Below are 24,762 nucleotides of genomic sequence, written 5' to 3' on the forward strand. Positions count from 1 at the left end.
TGACTATTATAATTTCATTTTATTTTATTTTAAAAATAACTTCTCAAATTATTTTTTTAAGTGAATATTTTTGATATTTAATAAAAGTTAAGTTAATAAAAAATTATGAAATAAATTATAAATCTAAAAAGTGTTTGTTTGTTTGTTTTGAGGGATTCGAAAGTTATAAGATATATAATCTAATATTTTCAAGATTATGCGTTGACATTGCAATGAGTTGTTTCATAATATGACTATGAATAATTTATTTTATATTACAGGTGTTTTATATGTATTAGGCCATCAGATTTTAGCATGGAGTGATTTCTTCACAGAATCCTAGTCCAACTATAACTTCTTTTTTTTTTTTTTCTGTCGAAAGTCCAACTATAACTTAATCTCGGATTTCATATCCAAATAGGATGCAAAGATCAGGACAGAACCAAGTCGTATTTGACTTCTGATTTCTATCTCTGCATGGACTTCGTATGACCATAAATAGATGCAATTGTTTTCACTCTAGTTTGCCAAAGCCAGCAATAGTTGAAACTCTTTATTCTCTACAGCCATGGCTTCCTCCAAGCTTCTTTTCCCTTTGCTTCTCTGTTCCGTTTTCCTTTTTCTTCTTCTGCCTATATCTAATGCTCATCTTCTCAAGGCTTGTGAGTTTGAGGCCATATACAACCTTGGGGATTCAATTTCTGACACTGGCAATTTGATCCAAGAGGACCCTGCTTCTGTTTTTTCTAGACTTCCCTATGGCTAAAACCTGTACAGGAATCCAACTGGTAGATGCTCCAATGGCTTGCTCATTATTGATTTCATTGGTAAGAAACCACTATATTATTTCACGTTTTATATGCTCTTTTGTGTGCGCTTAAGATAATTATTGCACTTGTTTGTATTTTGACAGCAAAATCAGCTGGTATTCCACTTCTTGAAGCATATTTGAATGCTAGTTCCAGCAAGACACATGGCGTGAATTTTGCAGTTGCTGGCTCTACTGCATTGCCTGTGGAATTTCTTGCAGAAAAAGGAGTGATTGCCCCTGTCACCAATAGTTCTCTTACCAAACAACTCAACTGGATGCATACCCATTTCAATACAACCTGCCATAGTTCCAAAGGTCACTATATATTACTGATGCATCATACTTTATAATAAGATAAATTATTTATTGAACTTATTACTATGCTTACTATTGTCTTATCCTTCTTATATTTTACAGAATGTGTAGAGAAACATAAGAGATCTTTGTTCATGGTTGGGGAGATTGGAGGCAATGATTATAACTATGCTTTCTTTCAAGGCAAGAGTATTGATGAGTTGAAGTCCATGGTATCTGATGTTGTTAAAGCTATCAAAGAAGCTGTTATGGTTAGTTAATTTTCTTCAAACATAGAGTAATTGATTTCTTCTGTTCATCTTTTCATTACCTTAAATTTCCTACATGTTTTCTGTAGAGGGTTATTGGATTTGGTGCTGCTCGGGTTATTGTTCCTGGGAATTTTCCAATCGGTTGCATGCCCATATATCTTAGTGGATTTCACTCCAATGATTCTAGTGAATATGATGAATTTCATTGCCTCAAAGGACTGAATAACTTTGCAATGTATCACAATGAGCAACTCCAGCAAGCAATTAAAGAATTGCAAGAAGAGAATCCAAAAGTGAATATAGTATATGGGGATTACTACAATGCCTACAAGTGGATTTTGAGTAAAGCTGCATTGCTTGGTGAGTTTTTGAAGTCTGCAAATTGTGGTTTAACATAACATTAACTACTGAAACTAACGTTGCGTTGCTTCATGGAAACAGGGTTTGATCCAAAATCACTGCAAAAGGCTTGTTGTGGGAGTGGAGGTGATTATGATTTTAGTCTTAATAGAATGTGTGGGGCTCCTAACGTACCAGTTTGTCATACACCTCAAGAACATATCAGTTGGGATGGAGTACATTCAACTGAAAAGGCCTATTTCTTCATGGCTCGATGGATCATTCGCAACATCTTCCAAAAGCTTAAGTGCATAGCTTGATTATTTCATAAATTTATATACTAGTTTGAAAGTTTGTCATTTAATTTAGTTTGTGGCTTTTAATTTTAATGGAAAGAAATTCAGTTGGTTAACATTTTTTAGATGTTATATCTATCAATATTAATTCTTATGTTGCTTATATATGCTATTAGCAATTCTTATATATGCTAGTTTTGGTTCCAATTAAATTTAAATTTTGAATCGTCAATGCAATTTTAATTCGAAAAAATTTTTAATATAAAAATAAATAAAAAATAAAGAAATAAATATAGATATTAAATATTATCAAATTAATAATTGAGTAAATAGTAAATTGTACAAAAGGTATCCATTTTCATAATATGAAAAATAAAGTAATATTTAAATTTAAATGGAAATAATATTTGTTACCTATAAAAAAAAAATTTTAACTTTTGATAATTAACTTTCCACTTATCAATTTTATGTACCACAATTTTATTAGATGATCAAACTGAAACTAAATGGACCGTCAATTCAAAGAAGCTAATTTTGATTTTTGTTCAAAGGAAGGCGCCTATAACTAACCCTAATATAAAGATCTAGTCGAATTCACTTCTATTATGGTTCACAATTTGAATCAAATCATAACCAGGTGTACTTGTCCTTGTTATTAAAAATAGAAAATTATTCTTACCCATATTATTATCGGAGATAGAATAAATTACACTTTAATCTCAAAATTTAAACATAATTAACAGATTAGTTTCTATTTTTTTAAAACCAAACACTTTAAATCTTTAAATTTTACACTAATCAAAATTTAAGATATTTCTGTCTAAATTGTTGTTCGTAAAATTTAAAATAACTATATTATTGCTAAATAACTGAAAAAATCTAACACTATCACACACAATAAACATGCAATAACCAATCTCTCTCAAATATTTTAGGAAATCTTATACATGGATCAGCTTTGATTTTCTTACAAACAAGTAAAACAGTAGAACAATCTCCAAATCATGCTTATCATGCACACAACAAGAAAGGATACCATGAATCACCAAACTATGCTTATCAACTTAGAAACAATCTCAATCGCACAAATCTTCAAACAATCTCAAGCATTCTAGAGATGGATCCATAAGGCCAAATGAATGCCGCTCAGACCTGTTATTAATTTCCCAAATGATTGATGCTTATATACCCCTTCAGCTCCAAGCCTGAGGAGGAGGATTAGAGTTTCAATATTAATTTACCAAATGGGAGATTTGTAATTTAATTATTGAATATTGTCATTATTAAAAAATCAGTCTCTACATTTTTAAAAACTTATTAAAATCTTCTTATCTTTTATTTCCGTCAATGAAATAGTTTTTTCGTCCTCTTTTCCGTTAAAAATAGATAAAGGATGAGAGAGAAAATTTTTAAAATCCAATTTTACCCTCAAATAAAACCCCTTATTTAGTCCTTCGATATTGCTATTATTAACGAGTCAGTCCCTATATTTTATGAAATTTATTAAAATGTCTTTATCTTTTTTCATATATATTAAAATGTCCTTATCTTTTGTTATATCTATTAAAATATTCTTATCGTTTCTTTCCGTCAACGAAATAGTCCCTCCTCCTCCTCCTCCTCCTTAAAAAAGAAGAAAAAAAAGAAGAAGAAGAAGAAAAAGAAGAAGAAGAAGAAGAAGAAAAAGAAGAAGGAGAAGAAGAAGATGATGTTGAAGAAGAGAAAGAAAAAGAAGAAGAAAAATCTCCTCCTTCTCCTCCTCCTTAAAAAAGAAGAATAAAAAGAAAAATCGAAAAAAGAATAAAAGGAAAAATCGAAGAAGAATCAAAGAAGAAGAAGGAGGAGGAGGAGGAAAAGAAGGAGGGTAATTTGGTCTTTTGCTATATTTTTAACGGTAAAAATAGACGGAATGACTATTTTATTAATAGAAAAAAAAGATAAGAACGTTTTAATAGATTTCTGAAAATGCAGGGACGTACTTGTTAATAATGGCAATACTAAGGAACTAAATTGTAAATCTCCCTAATCAAATTGATAACAGTAAGCTGAAGTGGAACCTGCCAATTTTCTTTTAACATCCTCCCATCCTTGTATGTTGTTATCTTTCTATTAGTCTTCAAATTCAGCTGTAAGCTACCTCTAGTGTCATCACTATGCAACAAAGCATACCAAATCCTCTTAATTTGGATTAAGGTTTACTTATTGTTAAAGCAATACTTTGAGAATATTCTATCGAAATCTTGCAGAGGCCCAACTCAGGTAGAAAAAAGTAAAATCGCAAGCATAACAACCAAATTAAGCTCTGTCCTTTGAAAAAACTAAATTAAATACTCAAGTAGATTCTGCATGTGTTGCATGCAGAAAATAAAATTATAAATAGAACTATCAAATCTTAAAAGAATTATTACCACCAAAAATAAAATATGGGTAATAGTTATTAAGGATAAAGACTAACTATAACAGTTTTATCTATTTTTAAGTATTTGAGTTATAGTTGTATACTTATCTTGTATTTAGTTAGTTGTAGATATTAAGGATAAAGACTAACTATAACAAGATAAGAGCCGCAATCTTGTATACTTATCTTGTATACTTATCTTATCAGAGCCGCAATCTGCTCTCACGAGTTTTCTGATCCAATTTTCTTAAACTTTAATTAATGGCTTCGTCATCTATTACTATTATTCAATTAAATGCTCCAACGCATTTTCCTATTAAACTTACTCAGGAGAATTTTCCTGTTTGGAGAAAACAGATCCAATCAACCTTAATTGGTCTTGATTTACTTGATTTTATTGATGGTTCACGGGTTGCACCATCACAATTTCTTTCTGAAAAAGACAAAATAGCCAACCCAGCTTTCGCCTTATGGTTTCGACAAGATCAAATCTTGATCAGTGCTCTTTTAGGAAGTTGTTCCGATACTATTCAACCCTTGATTTCTTCAGCCAATACTGCCAAAGAAGCATGGGATCGGCTTCACCAGAGTTTTGCTAATGTTTCTCGTTCTAGAATTTTGTCCTTAAAGACTAAATTAGCACAGAACTCTAAGGGAACCAAACCAATTGCTGTTTTTCTCAATGAGATGAGGGCTATTGCAGATGAGCTTGCTCTTACCCAGAATCCGGTGAGTGATGATGATTTAATTGTTTATATTATCACGCGATTGGGAGATGATTACAGTCCCATAGTTGCTGCGTTAAAAGTTCGTGAAACCCCAATAACCTTTTCTGATCTCTTTGAAAAACTTACTGATCATGAACGATCCTTACAAGAAAAAGATTCCACAACTGTTTCAGCTACGTCACAAGTGATTGCTACTGTCAATTACACTCAACGTTCTAGAGGGCGTTCACAAAATCAGAATGGCAATTATAATCGATCTCCACAAAACTACAATTATTCTGGAAATCGACGTGGTGGTCGTGGTTCTTACTCTGGTGGTCGAGGTCGAGGTTCTTATCGACCTGATGTGGTATGTCAATTTTGTGAATATACTGGGCATACTACTGTTGAATGTCGCAAATTGGCTCGCTTTCTTAAGGAGAATAATATGTCTTTGAAGACTGATACCTCTCATTCTTTAGCACCGATACCTGCAGTTAATGTTACTTCTGCTATGGCTGCTTCTTCTCCACAACAATGGTTATTTGATAGCGGAGCTTCTCATCATGTTGTGTCGAATCCAGCTTCTTTGCAAAGCTATTCTGACTATGGAGGTCCTGAGGAAGTACAACTTGGTGATGGTAAAACGCTTGCTGTATCACATACTGGTTTTGTGCAAATTCCTGCTTACTCTAAGAATTTATCATTGCCTAATGTGTTATGTGTGCCTAATCTGCGCAAGAATTTGGTTTCAATTGCTAAGTTATGTCGCACTAATCATGTTTCTGTGGAATTTTTTCCATCTTATTTTGTTGTGAAGGATCTGTACACGGGGGCGTCTCTGCTACGGGGAGAGAACATTGATGATATATACTGTGCAAGTTTTTCCAGAGTTAATTCTCAACGTCCTCAGCTGAATGTTACTACTCGGTGTCTGTCTTTGCTTTCTGAATGGCATCACAAACTTGGTCATCCCAACAATAAAGTCTTTTTGTTAGTACTTCGAAATATTGGTCTTCAGTCTATGTCTAACTATGTTTCTAGTTTTCATTGTACTTCCTGCTCTATGAGCAAGAGTCATAAATTACCATTTTCTGAGAATTCTCTTGTTAGTAATAAGCCTTTGCAACTTGTTTATTCCGATGTTTGGGGTCCTACACAAAAATCTATTGATGGCTATGAGTATTACGTTACATTTATTGATCACTATTCTAAGTATGTTTGGCTATATCCCATGAAGAAGAAATCTGATACTCATGATTTGTTTATCCACTTTCAGAAATTGGTTGAAAATTATTTTCACACTAAAATTATTTCTGTGTTTACTGATAATGGTGGGGAGTATCAAAAGCTTAAGCATCATTTTTTGTCTTGTGGTATTTCACATTATACAACACCTCCACATACGCCAGAGCATAATGGTACTGCTGAACGTCGTCATCGCTCAATAGTTGAAACAGGTCTTGCTATGTTACAATTTTCGTCTTTACCTTCTAATTATTGGTCTCATGCTTTCCAGGCTGCTGTTTATTTGCTCAATCGGTTGCCTTCGTCCGCTATTTCGTTTCAAACACCTTTCTCTAGATTGTTTGGTATGTCTCATAATTTTAAGCGATTAAAATCTTTTGGTTGTCTTTGTTTTCCATGGCTAAGGCCATATAATAATTCTAAACTTCAGTGTCGTTCATTGCCTTGTATTTTTCTTGGATATTCTCCAACTCAATCTGCATATAAATGTTATGATCCAAAGGCTAATCGTTTGTATTTGTCTCGTCATGTTCAATTTGTTGAGCATATTTTTCCATCTGAAACTTGCACTAGTTCTCATCAATTTACAGATTATTTTCGAGATGCTTCTTGTACAGGTTCGGCACAACAACAAAATTCATCACCTGTTGCACCAACTGCAGTTGCTTCGGTTCCATTGGCAATTTCTATTCCAAGTGATTCTGATTTGTTGGTTTCGAGTACTGGTTCAGAATCTATTACAGCATTATCAGCAGAATCTGATCAATCTGCCATGCCATTAATTAGTACTGAGACTCAACAAGTTGAACCTTTGATGACTGAATCTTCTACTGATGATTTAGATTTGCCACTACCGATTGTTTCACAAGACTCAGTTCCAGCTCCTGTACAACGGCAGCAGCGACAAAGGAAGCCTAACTCAAAGTATTTTAATTCCTCCTTTGTTAATCTTACAACTAAATATCCTTTACAGGATACACTCGAGCCAAGAACAGTTAAACAAGCTCTGGCAAGTTCACTTTGGCGGCAGGCGATGGATTCAGAGTACAATGCTCTTTTGCAAAATAAAACTTGGGAGCTGGTTCCGAGAGACAAACATCATCTTATTAGTTGCAAATGGGTGTTTCGGATTAAGCGTAAACCGGATGGTACTATTGATAAGTACAAGGCACGTTTGGTTGCCAAAGGATTTCTTCAGGAACCTGGGCGTGATTATTTTGATACATTTAGTCCGGTTACAAAACCGGTCACAATTCGGGTAGTTCTTACTCTTGCAATTTCTAAAGGATGGCAGTTAAGGCAATTGGATGTAAATAATGCCTTTTTACATGGCACACTTTATGAAGATGTCTACATGCAGCAACCTCCAGGATATGTGCAACCTGAGTTTTCTGATTATGTTTGCAAACTGAAGAAGTCTCTTTATGGTTTGAAACAGGCTCCACGAGCTTGGTATCTTGAACTTACTTCTTTTTTGCTCAAACTTGGTTTTCGCAAATCAAATGCTGATGCGTCCTTGTTTATTTTTTCCTCCAATGGGATTACTGCATATTTTCTAGTATATGTTGATGATATTGTACTTACAGGTAATAACAATCATTTTCTGAATACCTGTGTACAGAAGCTCTCTGCTCAGTTCTCTATCAAAGATTTGGGAATATTAAATCATTTTTTGGGGGTTGAAGTAATTTCTACAGCTGCAGGATTATTTCTTTCGCAACATCGACATATTGCTAATTTGTTAGACCGATTTGATATGGCTGGAGCTAAAGAGGTGAATACTCCTATGTCTACAGGAGACAAGCTGATCTTAAATGATGGTTCTAGTTCGACTGATTCCACCGTATATCGCCAAATTGTTGGATCTCTTCAATATTTGGCAATTACGCGTCCTGATGTTTCTTTTGCAGTGAATCGGCTGTCACAGTTTATGCATGCACCGACGCAAACTCATCTTCAAGCACTGAAACGTGTTTTGCGATATCTCAAAGGAACCATACATTATGGCTTATTTCTCAATCGAAATTCCACTCATACTCTGTCTGCCTTCTCTGATTCTGATTGGGGTGGTGCCCTTGATAATGGGAGGTCTACAACTGCTTATGTTCTATATCTTGGTTCTAATATTATCTCTTGGAAATCTAGTCGGCAAAAGACTGTCTCACGATCTTCTACAGAGGCTGAGTACAAAGCCTTAGCCAATGCTGCAGCAGAGGTATTTTGGGTTCAAAGTTTATTACAAGATTTGGGAGCACCAATATCACAACCACCAGTCCTTCATTGTGATAATCTTGGTGCGACTTACTTCTGCGCCAATCCAATTTATCATACTAGGATGAAGCATCTTGCACTGGATTACCATTTTGTTCGCGAGAAAATTAATGCTGGACAGTTAAGGGTTCTTCACATAAGTTCAAAAGATCAAGTTGCTGATGTGCTTACAAAGGCTTTGGGAAGAACTCAGTTTTGTTACTTTAGAACCAAGATTGGAGTCTCCAATGGCGCCTCAATCTTGCGGGGGCGTATTAAGGATAAAGACTAACTATAACAGTTTTATCTATTTTTAAGTATTTGAGTTATAGTTGTATACTTATCTTGTATTTAGTTAGTTGTAGATATTAAGGATAAAGACTAACTATAACAGTTTTATCTATTTTTAGTATTTGAGTTATAGCTGTATACTTATTTTTAGTATTTGAGTTATAGCTGTATACTTATATTGTATTTAGTTAGAGACATTATATAAGCTTCTGTAATACGTTCAGTAAATAATACAAAAACCCTTTTCTCTATAATAGTATGCTATTAATGAATAATGGTAGCCCAACTCTGACAATTTCACAAACTTCAATGTTTTGCTAGAGAAAAAGTCACTCTAACAACTGCTCTAGCCAACAGGGTCTTTCTTATTTCGGGTAGCCCAACTAATCAGCATTCCTAGAGAATTTTAGCTCCCAAATGTGGTTATATTTGTTTCCAAAAGAAACTGAGAAAAAAAAATTCAAGAAGAGAAATTAGTACAATGTTAAATTTCAAGAACTTCAAGCAATAGGGACTTGAAATCAAAACAAGGAAATAGAACCCTTAAAATAAATATTGAGAATGAATTAATTGGGAAATGAAATAAAAAAAATAAATAAATAATAGTTAGGAGAGAAAGATATAATGTAAGGAATGAAAGAAAAAAGAAAGTAATGGAGGAAGAAAAGAGCATGTGGAAAAAGAAAAATTAATCGAATTGATCGAGTCATGTAGGAACAAAGTTCAAGTCTATCGATTTGTGCCTCAGTTGCATACATCACTGCACTTCTACTTGACACTTATCGCATATATTGTCACGTGTTTAGCGATTCCAACCCCGAAAAACACTCAAGCCATGTGACTCGCGGTTGTCGAGACCGGTCAAAAATAACCTTTCGGTTATCAACAATTTACAACTACAGATAGTGGTGAAAGGATCGAATCCACAGGGAATTGAATACTTACCTATTTTTCTTATCAAGACCAAGAGAATTAACTGAAAGAGAAATAAACTGAAAGAGAAATAAACTGAAAGCAAATATAACTGAAAGAGAAATAAACTGAAAGTAAAATGGGGGGTTTTGAGTTTGATTTAATTAAGCAACTACTGAAAGCAATAAAAGTAAAGCGAATAATAAAAATAAAGAGTAAACAATAATGAGAAAGGCTCTAGTTGAAGAATTGGATCCACTTCAGTTGTTGGGATTAATCATCGACACTTAGTTTCTCTTGATTGATTCAATAGATTAGTTATAGAGATGGAAGACGCTTCTCACTACCATATCTCTCCTTATGATTAAACCAATTAGGGAACGTCCTCTAATTAATTACTAATTAACAAATTGCTAAGGAACGTCCTTGGACCTTAGGCATCAAAACAATTGTTAATTGCATGAGGAGATAGAGAGATCCAATCCTAACTACTCTGTAACAGCCCGGACACCGGTACCCTCTCTGTAACGGCCCAAACTGCTCGGCACTAGGATCCAGATCGACTTAAGGCCGCCTAGACCCGTAGTAAGCCTGCTATGAACTCTGTGTACCTGTTAAAATCCCATACATGATCCGACTGGACTATTAACTATTACGAAAAACAACCAGACTTAACCGTTAAAACACTCTCTGAAGGTCCATGCATATGAACCACAAGACTCAGATATACTAATCTGAGCTAGCCCTCAGGCTATCTATAATACACCAGTGATGCTGTACCAAGTAACCTCCATGCCCTATGCGCTCTGCAGCATAGAACCCACTCTGTAAGGGTCAGCATATCATAAGTTAACTTGGCTACCATAGAGTCACAGGAATCAAACCTGGTCTTCTCTAATGGCCTACTCTGTGGCTCACAGGAATCAAACCTGGTCTTTCCTTTGCACTGGTCTTGAGTCAAGGGAATTAAACCCTGTCTTCCCTCACAGTTATGATTCACTGGGTTTTCGAAACACAACATGTATTAAGCCTGGTCTGACTCATTTCTCATCAAGAAACTATAAAACAGGATACATGCATAAACTCAAGGGAGTAACATACACTTATAGGCAAAAGCACATTCTATCTATTACATCACTTTACAACTGTAACATATATCTCTTTAATTTACATCATGTCCACACTAAACTATTACACATGCAATCCTTTAGCACCTCTGATGCTTCTACCCTTCCCAGCTACTCTGAACCTGCAAAACTGGGATTAAGGGAAAGGGATGAGCTTCTAAAGCCCAGTGAGTAGAAACACTGAAAACAGTTCATTCATACGCACTATATATGAAAATGCATCACAAAACAAACATCTCAATATATCGTGGATTAGACATGACCCCAAAACTCCCTCGACGGGCTATTGAAGTCGCCTTGGTCCAATCTCCACTAAGGTAGACATGACCCCAAAAATACCCTCTGTCAATACTGGCCCCCCAAAGGAGCTACACAGGGCATTCCAACATGTACTTGCCCAACTGACCTGACACAATGACAGGAGCCGAAGCTTAGGCTATTGGAGTCGCCTGGGTCCACCTAACCTCTGATCACATAATCAACAATAATATGCAATGCAACAACGTCGTGATTCTAATGCAATCACCCTAAGATAAATCATAGCATCCATGATGCATGAACTATGCTAAAGCATTATGTTTCTTTATAAAAAGATTAAGTTAAGTTCTACTCACCTCTGCTCCTCAAGCAGAAACTGTACTGACTCTGAAACTGCTAATCCTGACAACCTCCCTGAACTGTCGGGTCCAAACCTACACAAAAGGACTCGATTGAGGTGTCAAACATACTCTTATTAACTCTTAAACATCTTCCCAAAACCCCTCTAAAAGCTCATAAAACAATCACTTAGAACATGCAAGGAAAAGCTAGGCAGGACACCTTCGGCGGCATCTTCGGCGGCCGAACGTGCAGGACAGATCCGAAAGTCCATTCTTTCGGAGGCAACCTTAGGCAGCCGAAACTACCTTCACAAGGGGTTCGGCGGCCGAAACCTCTCTTCGGCGGCCGAACCTGAGTTCATCCAGAACTCAGCTTCGTGCACAACCATCTCCTGCCAAGCACCAACTCTACTCAATCATGCATACACAACTCCTCAACATACATATACTCAAGTATATGTACAAAGGGGTCCAAAACTACCTATCAACCCCAACAAAACAACACATAACACATAGACAAGCTTGCATGCATAACTCATCAATAACTAAACTTACACCCTATACATGCCACTCTACCCTTAACCTCGTTCAAAGCTGGTAAAAATCATTAAAACAAGCTTAAAACTTCCCTTACCTCTTGAAAACAGAAGAGGAACAGCCAACTCAGCAACTCCTCTTCAACTATTACCAAAACCTCACTTTTCTCTCTTTTTTCTCCAAAACGTTCAAACCTTGGCAAATGACCAAACCCTCTGCATGAGCTGATTAAAGCTTGCAGATGAGTCAAAGGGATACGTGGCCTCACCCTCTGGTCATGATCTGGAGGTGAACACCTGGCCAAACCACGGACTGAGGCGTGTCCACAACGAACCGACCTCCTCAGCTTCGGCTGCCGAAACTGCATGCAAAACCATGCAACTTTGGGGGGCCGAACTTAAACTTCGGAAGCCGAACATTGAGCACTTTCGGCGGCCGAACTTACCATTCGGGGGCCGAACTTTACAGAAACTCCTTTGGCCAAATCTCCTCAAAACTTAACTCTTTTCTAAAACAACACTTACATACTTAAAAACATTCTAGAAAACCTTTCTATATCCTTCTAGAAAACTCTGACATCCCCGAATTCCACCAGACGGTAGAAATTCCGATGCCTGATTAAGCCGGGTATTACATACTCAAACGCATGAGATGTCGTTAGATCATACAATTTCCTTAGTTTTTACACCAAGTGTTCTTATGTTTGAATAATCCAAGCAATTACGGACTTAAATCATCCAAACTAACATATTATTACCTTGCAATCAAGAATCAACGTAGATCTAAACAACAAAGCAATATTGAAATCAAGCATGAAATTGCATAAATATTGAACAATCAAAAGTTAAACAATGTTTGATCAAGTCTCCCAATCCATATAACAACTAAAGTATCACCTAATCTTCAACTAGAATAAAAGATTTCAGCCTCTCATGGCTGAAACAAAACCAAAAATAAAAGAAAAGAAGAAAGGTAGAAGAAGAGATGTGAATCCCGTAGGTGTCTCCAAGGTGGTCTGTAAAAGCTGTGTGGAGGCTCCTTATGTGTCTTTTTATAGTTGAAAGTGTTGCCCTAGGTCTCATTGCTGCCTATGTTGCTGCCCAAGTGGTGCTTGCTGCCCAAGTTGTGTCTGAAAAGGAAAGAATCGCGTTGTAAATTATCCGGAAGGAAAGAGGCGCGTGGCTTGTGTTCAAAAGAGGAAATAATTGTGCATTAATGCTTTCAGAAGAGGAAGGAGACATGGCTGGAGCTTCAGAAGGAAAGAGACACGTTCTAAGGCTTTCAGAAAGAAGCAGGCATGCACCAAGGATTCAGAAGAGGAAGGCGCGCATCTTGCTTTGCAGAAGGCAGGTCGCGCGTGGTCATTGAATGCAGAAGGGAAAGTGAATCTGTCTTGTCTTTCCTTTTTAGGTGGAGCCTTCGTTTGAATTTTGAATGCTGAATAAATTGAGGCAAGTGTATCTCCTTGAAATCTTGCTGCCTAAATAGGAAGATTTGACTGTTGCAGTGTGTGCACATCTTTGAACAAGGAAAGAAAGATCCGCGATTTAAATTTTAAATAATCTTCTGACTGAGCTTTCCTTATTTGCTTTTGCTTCTGCACTTTCTTTATTTGAAAACTTTCCTTTTCTGAAAACTTTCCTTATTTGAAACTTTCCTTTTTTGGCACTTTCCATATTTGGCACTTTTTGGCAGTTTTAAAAGCATTTTCTCCAGATTGTCTTTTTACACCTAATATCTGCAAAACATGATTAAAATCACAAAATTAAGCAGAAAAGATGCAAATAGACATTAAGAACATAATGATAATATGGACTAAAATATGCTCTATCACTATGCGACACTTAGCTCAGTCTGTCGAACTGAGTCAGCCTTAATCTCTCAATACACAGCGGAAGATAAACAAAAGGGTTGATTCCAGTAATCAACAGATTGCAAGTGCTCACAGTGGTCAATAAGCACAACCTTGGGTAATTGGGACCTCAAAGTGTTGTGGAAGCCAATCACACACACAAGTAAGGAAGCAAAGTAACTAAACAAACAAGCAAGATTGGGAAGAGTATTTGGGGTGTAAGAGAATCTACTAAGTGATGGAGAAATACAATGGAGGTTACAACAAATGTCTAGCAGAATATTGACTTGCTGTTTAGAATGTCTCCAAGTCACTCCATCTCTCCATGTTTTCATATCTCTCATGTCTCTAAATGAACCTCTTAAGTGCTATTTATAGGGCTGCCACATCCCCATTTGTGGCTGAGATGCGAAGCTTCCTCAGCTAGTTATTATCCAGTTTCCCCAGCAAGCTGCTGTACAATCTTCCCTAGTAAGCTGCTGTTCAATCTTCCTTAGCAAGCTGCTTCTTGGAGAAGCTTCTTCTATCTCCATTCTATCCTATTTTGCTGCCTTGGCTGTTTTCCAGCAGTTTTGGGATGTTCTGACAGTTTCTGCCCATTTGGAACCTCATCTGGTCAGTTCTAGCAAGTCTGGCAGTCCTGAGGGCGCGCCAGCCCCACTTGCTGCGTGCTTGCCTGCTGCGGGCCCATTGCTGCACGTCTTGGTCGCCTTCTGCGCGCCACAGTGCCTCTGTGAACCTTGTTTAGGCTCTGGGCTGCACATTTGCAAACTTCACCTGCCTGTTGGGCCGCTCGCCTATCTGCCTGCTGGGATGCGCACCTCTGAACTTCATTTGGGCGCTGGCCCGCGTGTGCTGCAACTCCCGCTGGCCTATCTCGTGCCGCACCAGCATTATAGCCATGGACCTTGTTTCTACAGTGTTGGGCCCATGCTTGCTTCTTCCCAGCGGTATGCAACATCCCAGTTGGGCCTGTCCTTGCCTCCAGCGACCTACCACTGTCCTAATGGCCCAACAATACTTCCAACAGCCTTGCCAATCCTTGGAAACTCCCCTAGTGAACCTTATTAGCCTACTGGCTTGCAATGCATCTTAGCCTCTGCCAGTCCAAGCGCAACTCATTTCTGGCAGCCTAGTAGCTCCATTACCAACCAGCGTTCTGACCAGCCACTGTACCTCATTAGGCTACTGGCCTGCCATGCGCCCCAGCTTCCTGCCAGTCGCATAGCAACTCATTTCTGGCAGCCTAGCAACTCCATCACCAACCAGCGTTCTGACCAACCACTACACATCATTACCCCCAGGCTGAATCTCATTCAGCCTACTGCCAGCTTGCGATACCAAATCTGCCCCTGATGCAGAATTGGCCCGTTGGCCTACCAATTGGCTGCCGCATGCACCGTGTCACGGTTTCAGATTTTAGCAATCGCCAGGAACCGTGCGGCACTTGACTTGAACACCTTCAAGCCAAGTCAGCCTTAAGAATCACCCAATATCCTGTGAACATGAATACCCTGATTAGTCAATGTTATATAAATGAACAACGAAGCCAACAGACAGCATTCCATCAGAAGCCTCACAGTAGGTACAAAAGATAAGAACTGAACATGGAAATTCATGAACAGGCTACTTATTTTATTATAGGGGCAAAATAGTAATTATACATTATCATCGATGCAATCGTTACAATAATTCTCACCTCCCTTGTAGACAGGGGGGACGGTCTACAAGGAGTGAAGGCACAACTTGGATCTCCGTAGGCCTACGGTAGCCAACTGGGCCCAGCCCCAGCTGGTGGCCAACTAGTCACTCCCCCCTAAAGAGCCTTAAGAACAACTTGGCCTATGGCAGGAGGAGACATCAACATGTCTCATATGACACCCCCCCTAAAACAAATACATGGAAAAGAATTACAACAAATTGTCTCGGCCATTATCTTCCTACTAATTTCTACTATTTTATCCTAATATTGCTTTCTAGGAATTCCAATGTTGGAAAATTACAGTTTTGGTCCCTGAAAACTCTATGACCCTGACACTCCCCCACTTAAACGGTCGACGTCCTCGTCGACTGGGTTTGTTGGGGTTCTTCAATCTTTGAGTCCGACATTCTTAGGCTTGTAGTGTGATTTGATCCCAGTCCTGCTCCATTAAATTGTTGGACAGCCTTAATCCTTAGTATCTCCTCCCAATTGATCTCTGTGGACTGCTACTTCTTAATGATGATGAGACTACAAAAGCTCTATCTTCTGGTGGTAAATGTTCTGCCCTTGATTCCTTAGACTACTGCAAACGGTGCTAGAAATTATTGCTCTCCTCCTCTGCACGAACTTATTGCTTGAAGTCATTGATCACTGGTTCTTTTCTCTGCACGAACTTATTGCCTGAAGTCATTGATCACTAGTTCTTTTCTCCTAAACCTGTCTCGCCATTACTCGTCTTTACTTGTCGACCTTACTCCTCGCCTCAAAAAGCATGACCCCATCGGGCAACAAATCTATCAACCTGCATACACTCGTGCCACACGACATCGTGATTAACCTGTAATAGTCTCATAAGAAAGATTAGTACCACCCATGTCAGATTCAAATACAAATTAGTATAGCAAGTCATCTAAAATACAACCCATTACAACTCAACAGGTGTGCCAATCGCACTTGACCACTAAGACTTGAACTGATTTTATCCATTCCCTTGACATAACACCACATTATCCCACTTGCAGCGAAGCTTGGCGAATACTCCTAAGAAATCGGTGTCTCCATTGTCAATAGAGATCACTCCACACTCTCTTTCTCTTTTGTCCGTTTTACAGTCCTCCCTTCATAAGCTTTGGTATTATGCTCACTTAATCTCCTTTTTCTCTCTCCCTAAGAATATAGTTAATGCAAAATGCTTACAAAATGACACACATCACACACCAAATAACCACGACCACTGAACCCTATGAGCCGCAGAAGACTACTCAAAACAGCTACTAAGATTGACTATACATAAAGCAATTAATATCATCATTATGATTCAATAATAAGAAATTACTAGAAGATACCCCCTTTATTATGCCGCTTTCATCATAGCTCTCAACATCGACTTGCCTCACCAACTTGGCTTAAGCAACCTGTGCTTCTCGACCTATCTCGGTCCTCTTCCATGTTGATCCACTTGTGAGAACTTTTGTTTAGCCCTGAGGTCTCTTTCCTGCTCAACAACAAGGGTAGGACTAAATTTGTCCTTTTAATTATACATTATTTTCCAATCCTCTTTTTAAGGAAGCTATACCCTGTATGTTCACAATATCTGTTAGCACCAACTTGTCAAGTCCCACATCACGAGGAACCTGACTCAATAATACACAAAATATCTCAAAAATGAATAACTAAAATGAAGTAAGACAAAGAATAATATCAGGAAACACCAAAGCACTATACTTGTCTGGTGTGAGAGAGTTCCCTCTTGTTAAATTCCCTTCTCTCGTACTGAATTGTCACTAAGGATCTCCATCTCTCCTCATTACCTTGAGCCCCACACTCCTTTGACTAGCTCACTGGTCCTCACTTTTGCCAGTTTCCACTTATCCTCCTTCTTGTGTCGTAGGACGAGTGAATTACTTGCTTTCACAGCCCTGTTGCTCTCCATGGAATTTGATACAACTCTCACCCAATGTCACCCTACATGCCTCTTGGTTGTCCGATCAAAATGTTCACTTACCTCAAAGAGAATGAACATGTGCTCGGCAATCATAGTTGGTTGGCACCTATCATCCATTGTTTCATACTCTTGTAATTGTTATTTTCCTTTTTAGGGTATGCCTTTCCTATTTTGATGCTCATTTTCTGTATTCCTGTAAAGGATATGTTTTTTTGAGAGATGAGGCAACCACCACTTTTGATCTATCACCATCTCATCCACACCAGTGTTTCACATGGATCCCTCAAGGCTCTTCTTTCTGCACTAACAACGTTGCACAACTCACAAATAGACAATACTTCATCGAATGCTACTTTTTGTCGAGTTTACTCTTGCACCCCCTCGTGCTGGATAGCCACTAAGTTCTTCTTCACTACTCTTGCTTACCTCTCCTTTATCAAGGAACAATTATTGGACAATACAGAGATAACTTGTGCCTTTCTTGGGAGACGACACACCCATTAACGTCTCGGATTCACTACAGGAAGGAATTGTGAAGTCCATCTTGCTTTTTGATGTCCTTGATTAAGCGAGTTTGTCAAAGGACATGCTCACATTAATCCCTGCACTCAAGTTGTCCGCTTTATCTCTATTTCCTCATATCATCCACTTCAGTTTTAGTCTTGATTCTAGAAATTGTGTAAACGGTCCACGAATCTTGTATCTGTGCCCGCTTTGTAGCATCAACTCCAATGTACCTGACACCGGGCAATGATATGTTGTTTTATACTAGCTCCGATTCTCATTTCCTCTCTTAAAGTCCTCTATGAGACTTTAAAGATCTCCTCGTCCGTCCCATGTCCCTTATTCGACACATAACTCGCAGAATATTTCCATCATGCTTGATCCCTTCACGCGAACAATACTACCTTAGACGAGGAGGAACAAGAAAATACAAACAACTTAGAGTTGACAACTCTATGATTTATACCTTATGTTCCCTCCTCCCTTACTCACCAAGTCCTTCAAGACCTTCGAAGCATTTTTGCCCAAGCAATTTGTAGAATAATATGGCTTTCTTCATAGAGAACACTTCATACTGCTTAGTTATGCCACTTCTATGTCATCTTGTTAATCACATTTCAGATTGCTCCCCCACTTACTGCTTTAGCCCATCTTCTTAGGCGGCTATCAATTAGATACCAGAGTTGAACATCACTTTAACTCCTTGGTAATAGAATCAACTCAATCTTAGTCATCCTTTGCTCTACACCATATTCAGGAAGGTTTTAAGCTCATCCATGTCTCTTGAATTTGTTGTCACAATCCGCTTACTCTATTAAAGTCAAGTGCCACATTCTTTTGTGTTAGCCATATATGCTAAACAATTCCTTTATGTACTTTCCTTATGAACACTTTGTTGGAGTTTACCAACTCTCTTGAATAACGAATGTTACATTCTTGTAGTAAAATTGAAGCTTACCATTTCATATCCCTTTTCTCATGTCCAGTGGGAACGCTCTCTATCCATAAGACTTTACACTTTCATCCTTGGAATAAATTTAGCTTTATAGTTCGATCACATAAATGTTGTTCTTTATATATATGCACAATCACAATTCCCAATAATATTAACAAATAAGTTCATATTAAAGAGAAAATCATCTACCTCCATCCTACGACACAGATTGAGGTTCTGGGATTCCACCCTTGCCTACTTCATAGGCATTAGCTCGTAATGCACGCCATTAATAAATGTTCCTCTGGTTCACTTCTGAAGTATTGCTCATAGTCTCTCCTATGTTATCTTTAATATTCTTGCACCATTCCTGCAAGCAAAACAATACATGAGAGGCTTTTGCCTCACTTTTGTCTCAGAAGGCCTCTTGCCTCAATTCTATCTCAGGAGGCCTCTTGCCTCAATTGTGTCTCAGAAGGCCTCTTGCCTTAATTTTGAGTGAAATGGTCTCGGGATTCTCAGATGGCCTCAAGCTCTATTGGCTCATCCTCCCCCTTATCACTATACCTGAGGTCATTACTCCCTCTCCAAGGGCCACTAAAAGGAAGTAGGTAGCACCTAGTCATTACCCTATCTCCAGAAGACATTTCCAATGGAGTGTGCAGTACTAGGCTATTACCTCTCTCCCAATGGTGTCCCGATGGAGCGTGCAGCACCTCTAGTTAATATGGCCAGTCTAGCCCGAAGGCTCATGCTTTTGTCTTCTTTGCCTCACAATGTGTTATTACTCCACGTAGCTTCATAATTGGGAGGTCACTACCTCCCCCTTTCCCCACTTTATGCTCAAGATCACCCCACTGGGTGTCATTCGCATGAAAGAGGTTTTGGATGGCCTCAATTTCTCGCCAATTTGGCTATCATAGCCAACAACGTTCATTTTTTTTTTTCCATTTCTAGTGCCTCAAAGCACTTCTAACCAGAATCAATCTCCAACGCCTTCTCCTCTTAAGTGGTATAGACAACCCACCAGGCAGCACGATTCTCACCCTTCTCTCAATGGTCTTCGTGCATATGCCAAACTTCGTCATTCCTTTATATTGCTCGCAGATCTTTCTTGCTCTGATACCAATTGTCACGGTTTCAGATTTTAGCAATCGCCAGGAACCGTGCGGCACTTGACTTGAACACCTTCAAGCCAAGTCAGCCTTAAGAATCACCCAATATCCTGTGAACATGAATACCCTGATTAGTCAATGTTATATAAATGAACAACGAAGCCAACAGACAGCATTCCATCAGAAGCCTCACAGTAGGTACAAAAGATAAGAACTGAACATGGAAATTCATGAACAGGCTACTTATTTTATTATAGGGGCAAAATAGTAATTATACATTATCATCGATGCAATCGTTACAATAATTCTCACCTCCCTTGTAGACAGGGGGGACGGTCTACAAGGAGTGAAGGCACAACTTGGATCTCCGTAGGCCTACGGTAGCCAACTGGGCCCAGCCCCAGCTGGTGGCCAACTAGTCACTCCCCCCTAAAGAGCCTTAAGAACAACTTGGCCTATGGCAGGAGGAGACATCAACATGTCTCATATGACACCCCCCCTAAAACAAATACATGGAAAAGAATTACAACAAATTGTCTCGGCCATTATCTTCCTACTAATTTCTACTATTTTATCCTAATATTGCTTTCTAGGAATTCCAATGTTGGAAAATTACAGTTTTGGTCCCTGAAAACTCTATGACCCTGACACACCGCGAGCAATACTTCGCCGATTTTGCCTCTATGACCTCTCTTGGTCTCACCACTCTTTGACCGTGACATCCTCCCTCACTCATCCTGGCAACGGCCTCGTCGCATCCTCCTCGTACGTCCTCCAACGCACGAGCTAGAGTAAGATCTACTGGCATGTCCACCTACATGCTCCATATCGATCCCACTTGCATGTCCACCTACATGCTCCATGTTGATTCCACTTGCATGTCCACCTACATGCAATGCATGTTCACCCACATGCTCCTTGTTGCCTTGGCCGTTCTCTACTTGTGCCCCAGCAGCACTTCTTTCGTCCATGTGGTTAGGTGACTTCGCTAGTCCGTCGGCCTTGCACCTATTATTTCTCTTCTTCTTTGAGCAACGTCGCCTTCACCTCTCTCGCTTGGGCAACACCACCTCCCTTGGACATTCGGCTACCAACTCCCTATTGGATCCACCATCCAAAGCATAAACCACCATTTCTCTCGATGGTAGCCCTTTTGGCAACTCAGCTTCACCTTGGATCGGACATTCGACTCCATCTTGGACCCGACATTCCTCTAGATCCTTCTCCTCTTGGGAACTCACTTCCCCAATGCTTGAGTCGACCATAGGACAAGAAATTGATACTAAAAAGTTTCAATCAATAACTAGGAAAACAAACAATAAAAATAAAAAGGGAAGTTTTGATGAAGGGTGAAACTAAAGTAAAAAAATAAAAATAAAACAATTAAAGGAAGCAATAACTAAGAAAAAAAATCAAATATTAACTTAGAGAAAATCAATACAAACAAATTCTATTGAAAAATAGGATCCATTTCAGTTGTGAGAATTGATTATTGAACCAAAAACATATTTATTCATTCCAATAGATTGGTTCTAGTTATGGGAGATGCTCCTAATAACCAATCTCTCCTTAGATGTAAATTAATTAGGAAATATTCGCTATTTAACCCTAGTCAACAAGCAATCTAAAAAACATCTATTAGATTTAATTTATCAACCACCTTAAGAATTAGAGAGATCCAATTCTGACTAACAAACCAAACGACGTGGTGAATTTAAATTAGATAATGCCGTAAAATTTGGAATGAATCGTGCGAGATCGCATATCTTTAATGGGAAAATCTTATTTTCTTTGTTTTCACAGACTGTAGATTTTCTTAGGAGTTTGAGCAAGGCTCAGGTCAAAGATTGACTGGGTCATTTGGCAGTTTCTATCTAGGGCCTTAGGTAATTTCACAGTTTCTATCTAGAGCCATAGGTAATTTTTGGTACTGAACGAATAAAAATAGTCAGTAGGTTTATCCAAATCGTTGGTTAAGGCTTTGTTTAGCAGTTTTTTCAAGATATTTGTCAAATTAACTGATTCTTTATTTTACAGTAAAAACATGACAAAAGACACAAAATTAATAGAAAGTTACTTAGATTAGTGTTAGATATGAAGTATATGCTAAATGTGTCCTCTATTATAAGAATACCATTTGTATCCTGATTTTTTATTTCTTTTCGACTCTTTTTTTTTAATTTTTATTTTTTTAAAAGTTGGGTGAAGGCAGCATTGCACCATACAGCAAGTAAAGGAGGCGGAGGAGCAACAACCTTCTTAAAAAAATTACACTTAATCCTTTTAAATATTTTAAAATTTCATTTTAATTTTTAAGCTTTTCAAACTTTCATTTCCCACTTCAAAACATTATTTTTAAACCAAGTTTCAACTCATATTTCCATCCACACACATATATATAGATAGTAAAAATTATGTTATATAAACTGATTTCAAATTAGGTTTAATGATCTTGAGGTATAAAAATAATTACTTAAAATAATTACTTGTTTTAATAAAAATTTTATTAGGATAGAAAAAATAAAATAAATACCGTCTGTATTTCATATCTCTTTTTCACTTTTCTTTTTTTATCGTTCTAAAATTATTGTTTACTTTTTATTTTACATTATATTTTTATATAAATTGATTATTATAATTTTATTTTATTTTATTTTAAAAATAACTTCTCAAATTATTTTTTTAAGTGAATATTTAAAATATTTTTTGATATTTAATAAAAGTTAAGTTAATAAAAAATTATGAAATAAATTATAAATCTAAAAAGTGTTTGTTTGTTTGTTTTGAGGGATTCAAAAGTTATAAGATATATAATCTAATATTTTCAAGATTATGCGTTGACATTGCAATGAGTTGTTTCATAATATAACTATGAATAATTTATTTTATATTACAGGTGTTTTATATGTATTAGGCAATCAGATTTTAGCATGGAGTGATTTCTTCACAGAATCCTAGACCAACTATAACTTCTTTTTTTTTTTTTCTGTCGAAAGTCCAACTATAACTTAATCTCGGATTTCATATCCAAATAGGATGCAAAGATCAGGACAGAACCAAGTCGTATTTGACTTCTGATTTCTATCTCTGCATGGACTTCGTATGACCATAAATAGATGCAATTGTATTCACTCTAGTTTGCCAAAGCCAGCAATAGTTGAAACTCTTTATTCTCTACAGCCATGGCTTCCTCCAAGCTTCTTTTCCCTTTGCTTCTCTGTTCCGTTTTCCTTTTTCTTCTTCTGCCTATATCTAATGCTCATCTTCTCAAGGCTTGTGAGTTTGAGGCCATATACAACCTTGGGGATTCAATTTCTGACACTGGCAATTTGATCCAAGAGGACCCTGCTTCTGTTTTTTCTAGACTTCCCTATGGCCAAAACCTGTACAGGAATCCAACTGGTAGATGCTCCAATGGCTTGCTCATTATTGATTTCATTGGTAAGAAACCACTATATTATTTCACGTTTTATATGCTCTTTTGTGTGCGCTTAAGATAATTATTGCACTTGTTTGTATTTTGACAGCAAAATCAGCTGGTATTCCACTTCTTGAAGCATATTTGAATGCTAGTTCCAGCAAGACACATGGCGTGAATTTTGCAGTTGCTGGCTCTACTGCATTGCCTGTGGAATTTCTTGCAGAAAAAGGAGTGATTGCCCCTGTCACCAATAGTTCTCTTACCAAACAACTCAACTGGATGCATACCCATTTCAATACAACCTGCCATAGTTCCAAAGGTCACTATATATTACTGATGCATCATACTTTATAATAAGATAAATTATTTATTGAACTTATTACTATGCTTACTATTGTCTTATCCTTCTTATATTTTACAGAATGTGTAGAGAAACATAAGAGATCTTTGTTCATGGTTGGGGAGATTGGAGGCAATGATTATAACTATGCTTTCTTTCAAGGCAAGAGTATTGATGAGTTGAAGTCCATGGTATCTGATGTTGTTAAAGCTATCAAAGAAGCTGTTATGGTTAGTTAATTTTCTTCAAACATAGAGTAATTGATTTCTTCTGTTCATCTTTTCATTACCTTAAATTTCCTACATGTTTTCTGTAGAGGGTTATTGGATTTGGTGCTGCTCGGGTTATTGTTCCTGGGAATTTTCCAATCGGTTGCATGCCCATATATCTTAGTGGATTTCACTCCAATGATTCTAGTGAATATGATGAATTTCATTGCCTCAAAGGACTGAATAACTTTGCAATGTATCACAATGAGCAACTCCAGCAAGCAATTAAAGAATTGCAAGAAGAGAATCCAAAAGTGAATATAGTATATGGGGATTACTACAATGCCTACAAGTGGATTTTGAGTAAAGCTGCATTGCTTGGTGAGTTTTTGAAGTCTGCAAATTGTGGTTTAACATAATATTAACTACTGAAACTAACGTTGCGTTGCTTCATGGAAACAGGGTTTGATCCAAAATCACTGCAAAAGGCTTGTTGTGGGAGTGGAGGTGATTATGATTTTAGTCTTAATAGAATGTGTGGGGCTCCTAACGTACCAGTTTGTCCTACACCTCAAGAACATATCAGTTGGGATGGAGTACATTCAACTGAAAAGGCCTATTTCTTCATGGCTCGATGGATCATTCGCAACATCTTCCAAAAGCTTAAGTGCATAGCTTGA

The 24,762-nt window shown here is 37.6% G+C and overlaps 1 protein-coding gene and 1 pseudogene across 1 annotated transcript; both read left to right on the forward strand.

The window, feature by feature from the left end:
* The first annotated feature begins 410 nt into the window (after positions 1 to 410).
* LOC122723847 lies at positions 411 to 2,015 on the forward strand (annotated as a pseudogene).
* Positions 2,016 to 23,275: 21,260 nt separating this feature from the next.
* On the forward strand, positions 23,276 to 24,762 carry LOC110608375 (GDSL esterase/lipase At5g03980-like). The gene is made up of 5 exons (XM_043957740.1): positions 23,276 to 23,553; positions 23,640 to 23,852; positions 23,964 to 24,103; positions 24,190 to 24,463; positions 24,545 to 24,762. The coding sequence occupies exons 1-5, from the start codon at positions 23,295 to 23,297 to the stop codon at positions 24,760 to 24,762; spliced, it is 1,104 nt and encodes a 367-aa protein (XP_043813675.1). The 5' UTR covers positions 23,276 to 23,294.

Source organism: Manihot esculenta, chromosome 6 (assembly GCF_001659605.2).
Source record: "Manihot esculenta cultivar AM560-2 chromosome 6, M.esculenta_v8, whole genome shotgun sequence".
Taxonomy (NCBI): domain Eukaryota; kingdom Viridiplantae; phylum Streptophyta; class Magnoliopsida; order Malpighiales; family Euphorbiaceae; genus Manihot; species Manihot esculenta.

Coding starts and splice junctions, on each gene's coding strand:
- LOC110608375 (XM_043957740.1), top strand. CDS start 23,295: ATGGCTTCCTCCAAGCTTCTTTTCCCTTTGCTTCTCTGTTCCGTTTTC. Junction 23,554..23,639: donor GCTCATTATTGATTTCATTG/GTAAGAAACCAC, acceptor GTATTTTGACAG/CAAAATCAGCTGGTATTCCA. Junction 24,464..24,544: donor GAGTAAAGCTGCATTGCTTG/GTGAGTTTTTGA, acceptor TCATGGAAACAG/GGTTTGATCCAAAATCACTG.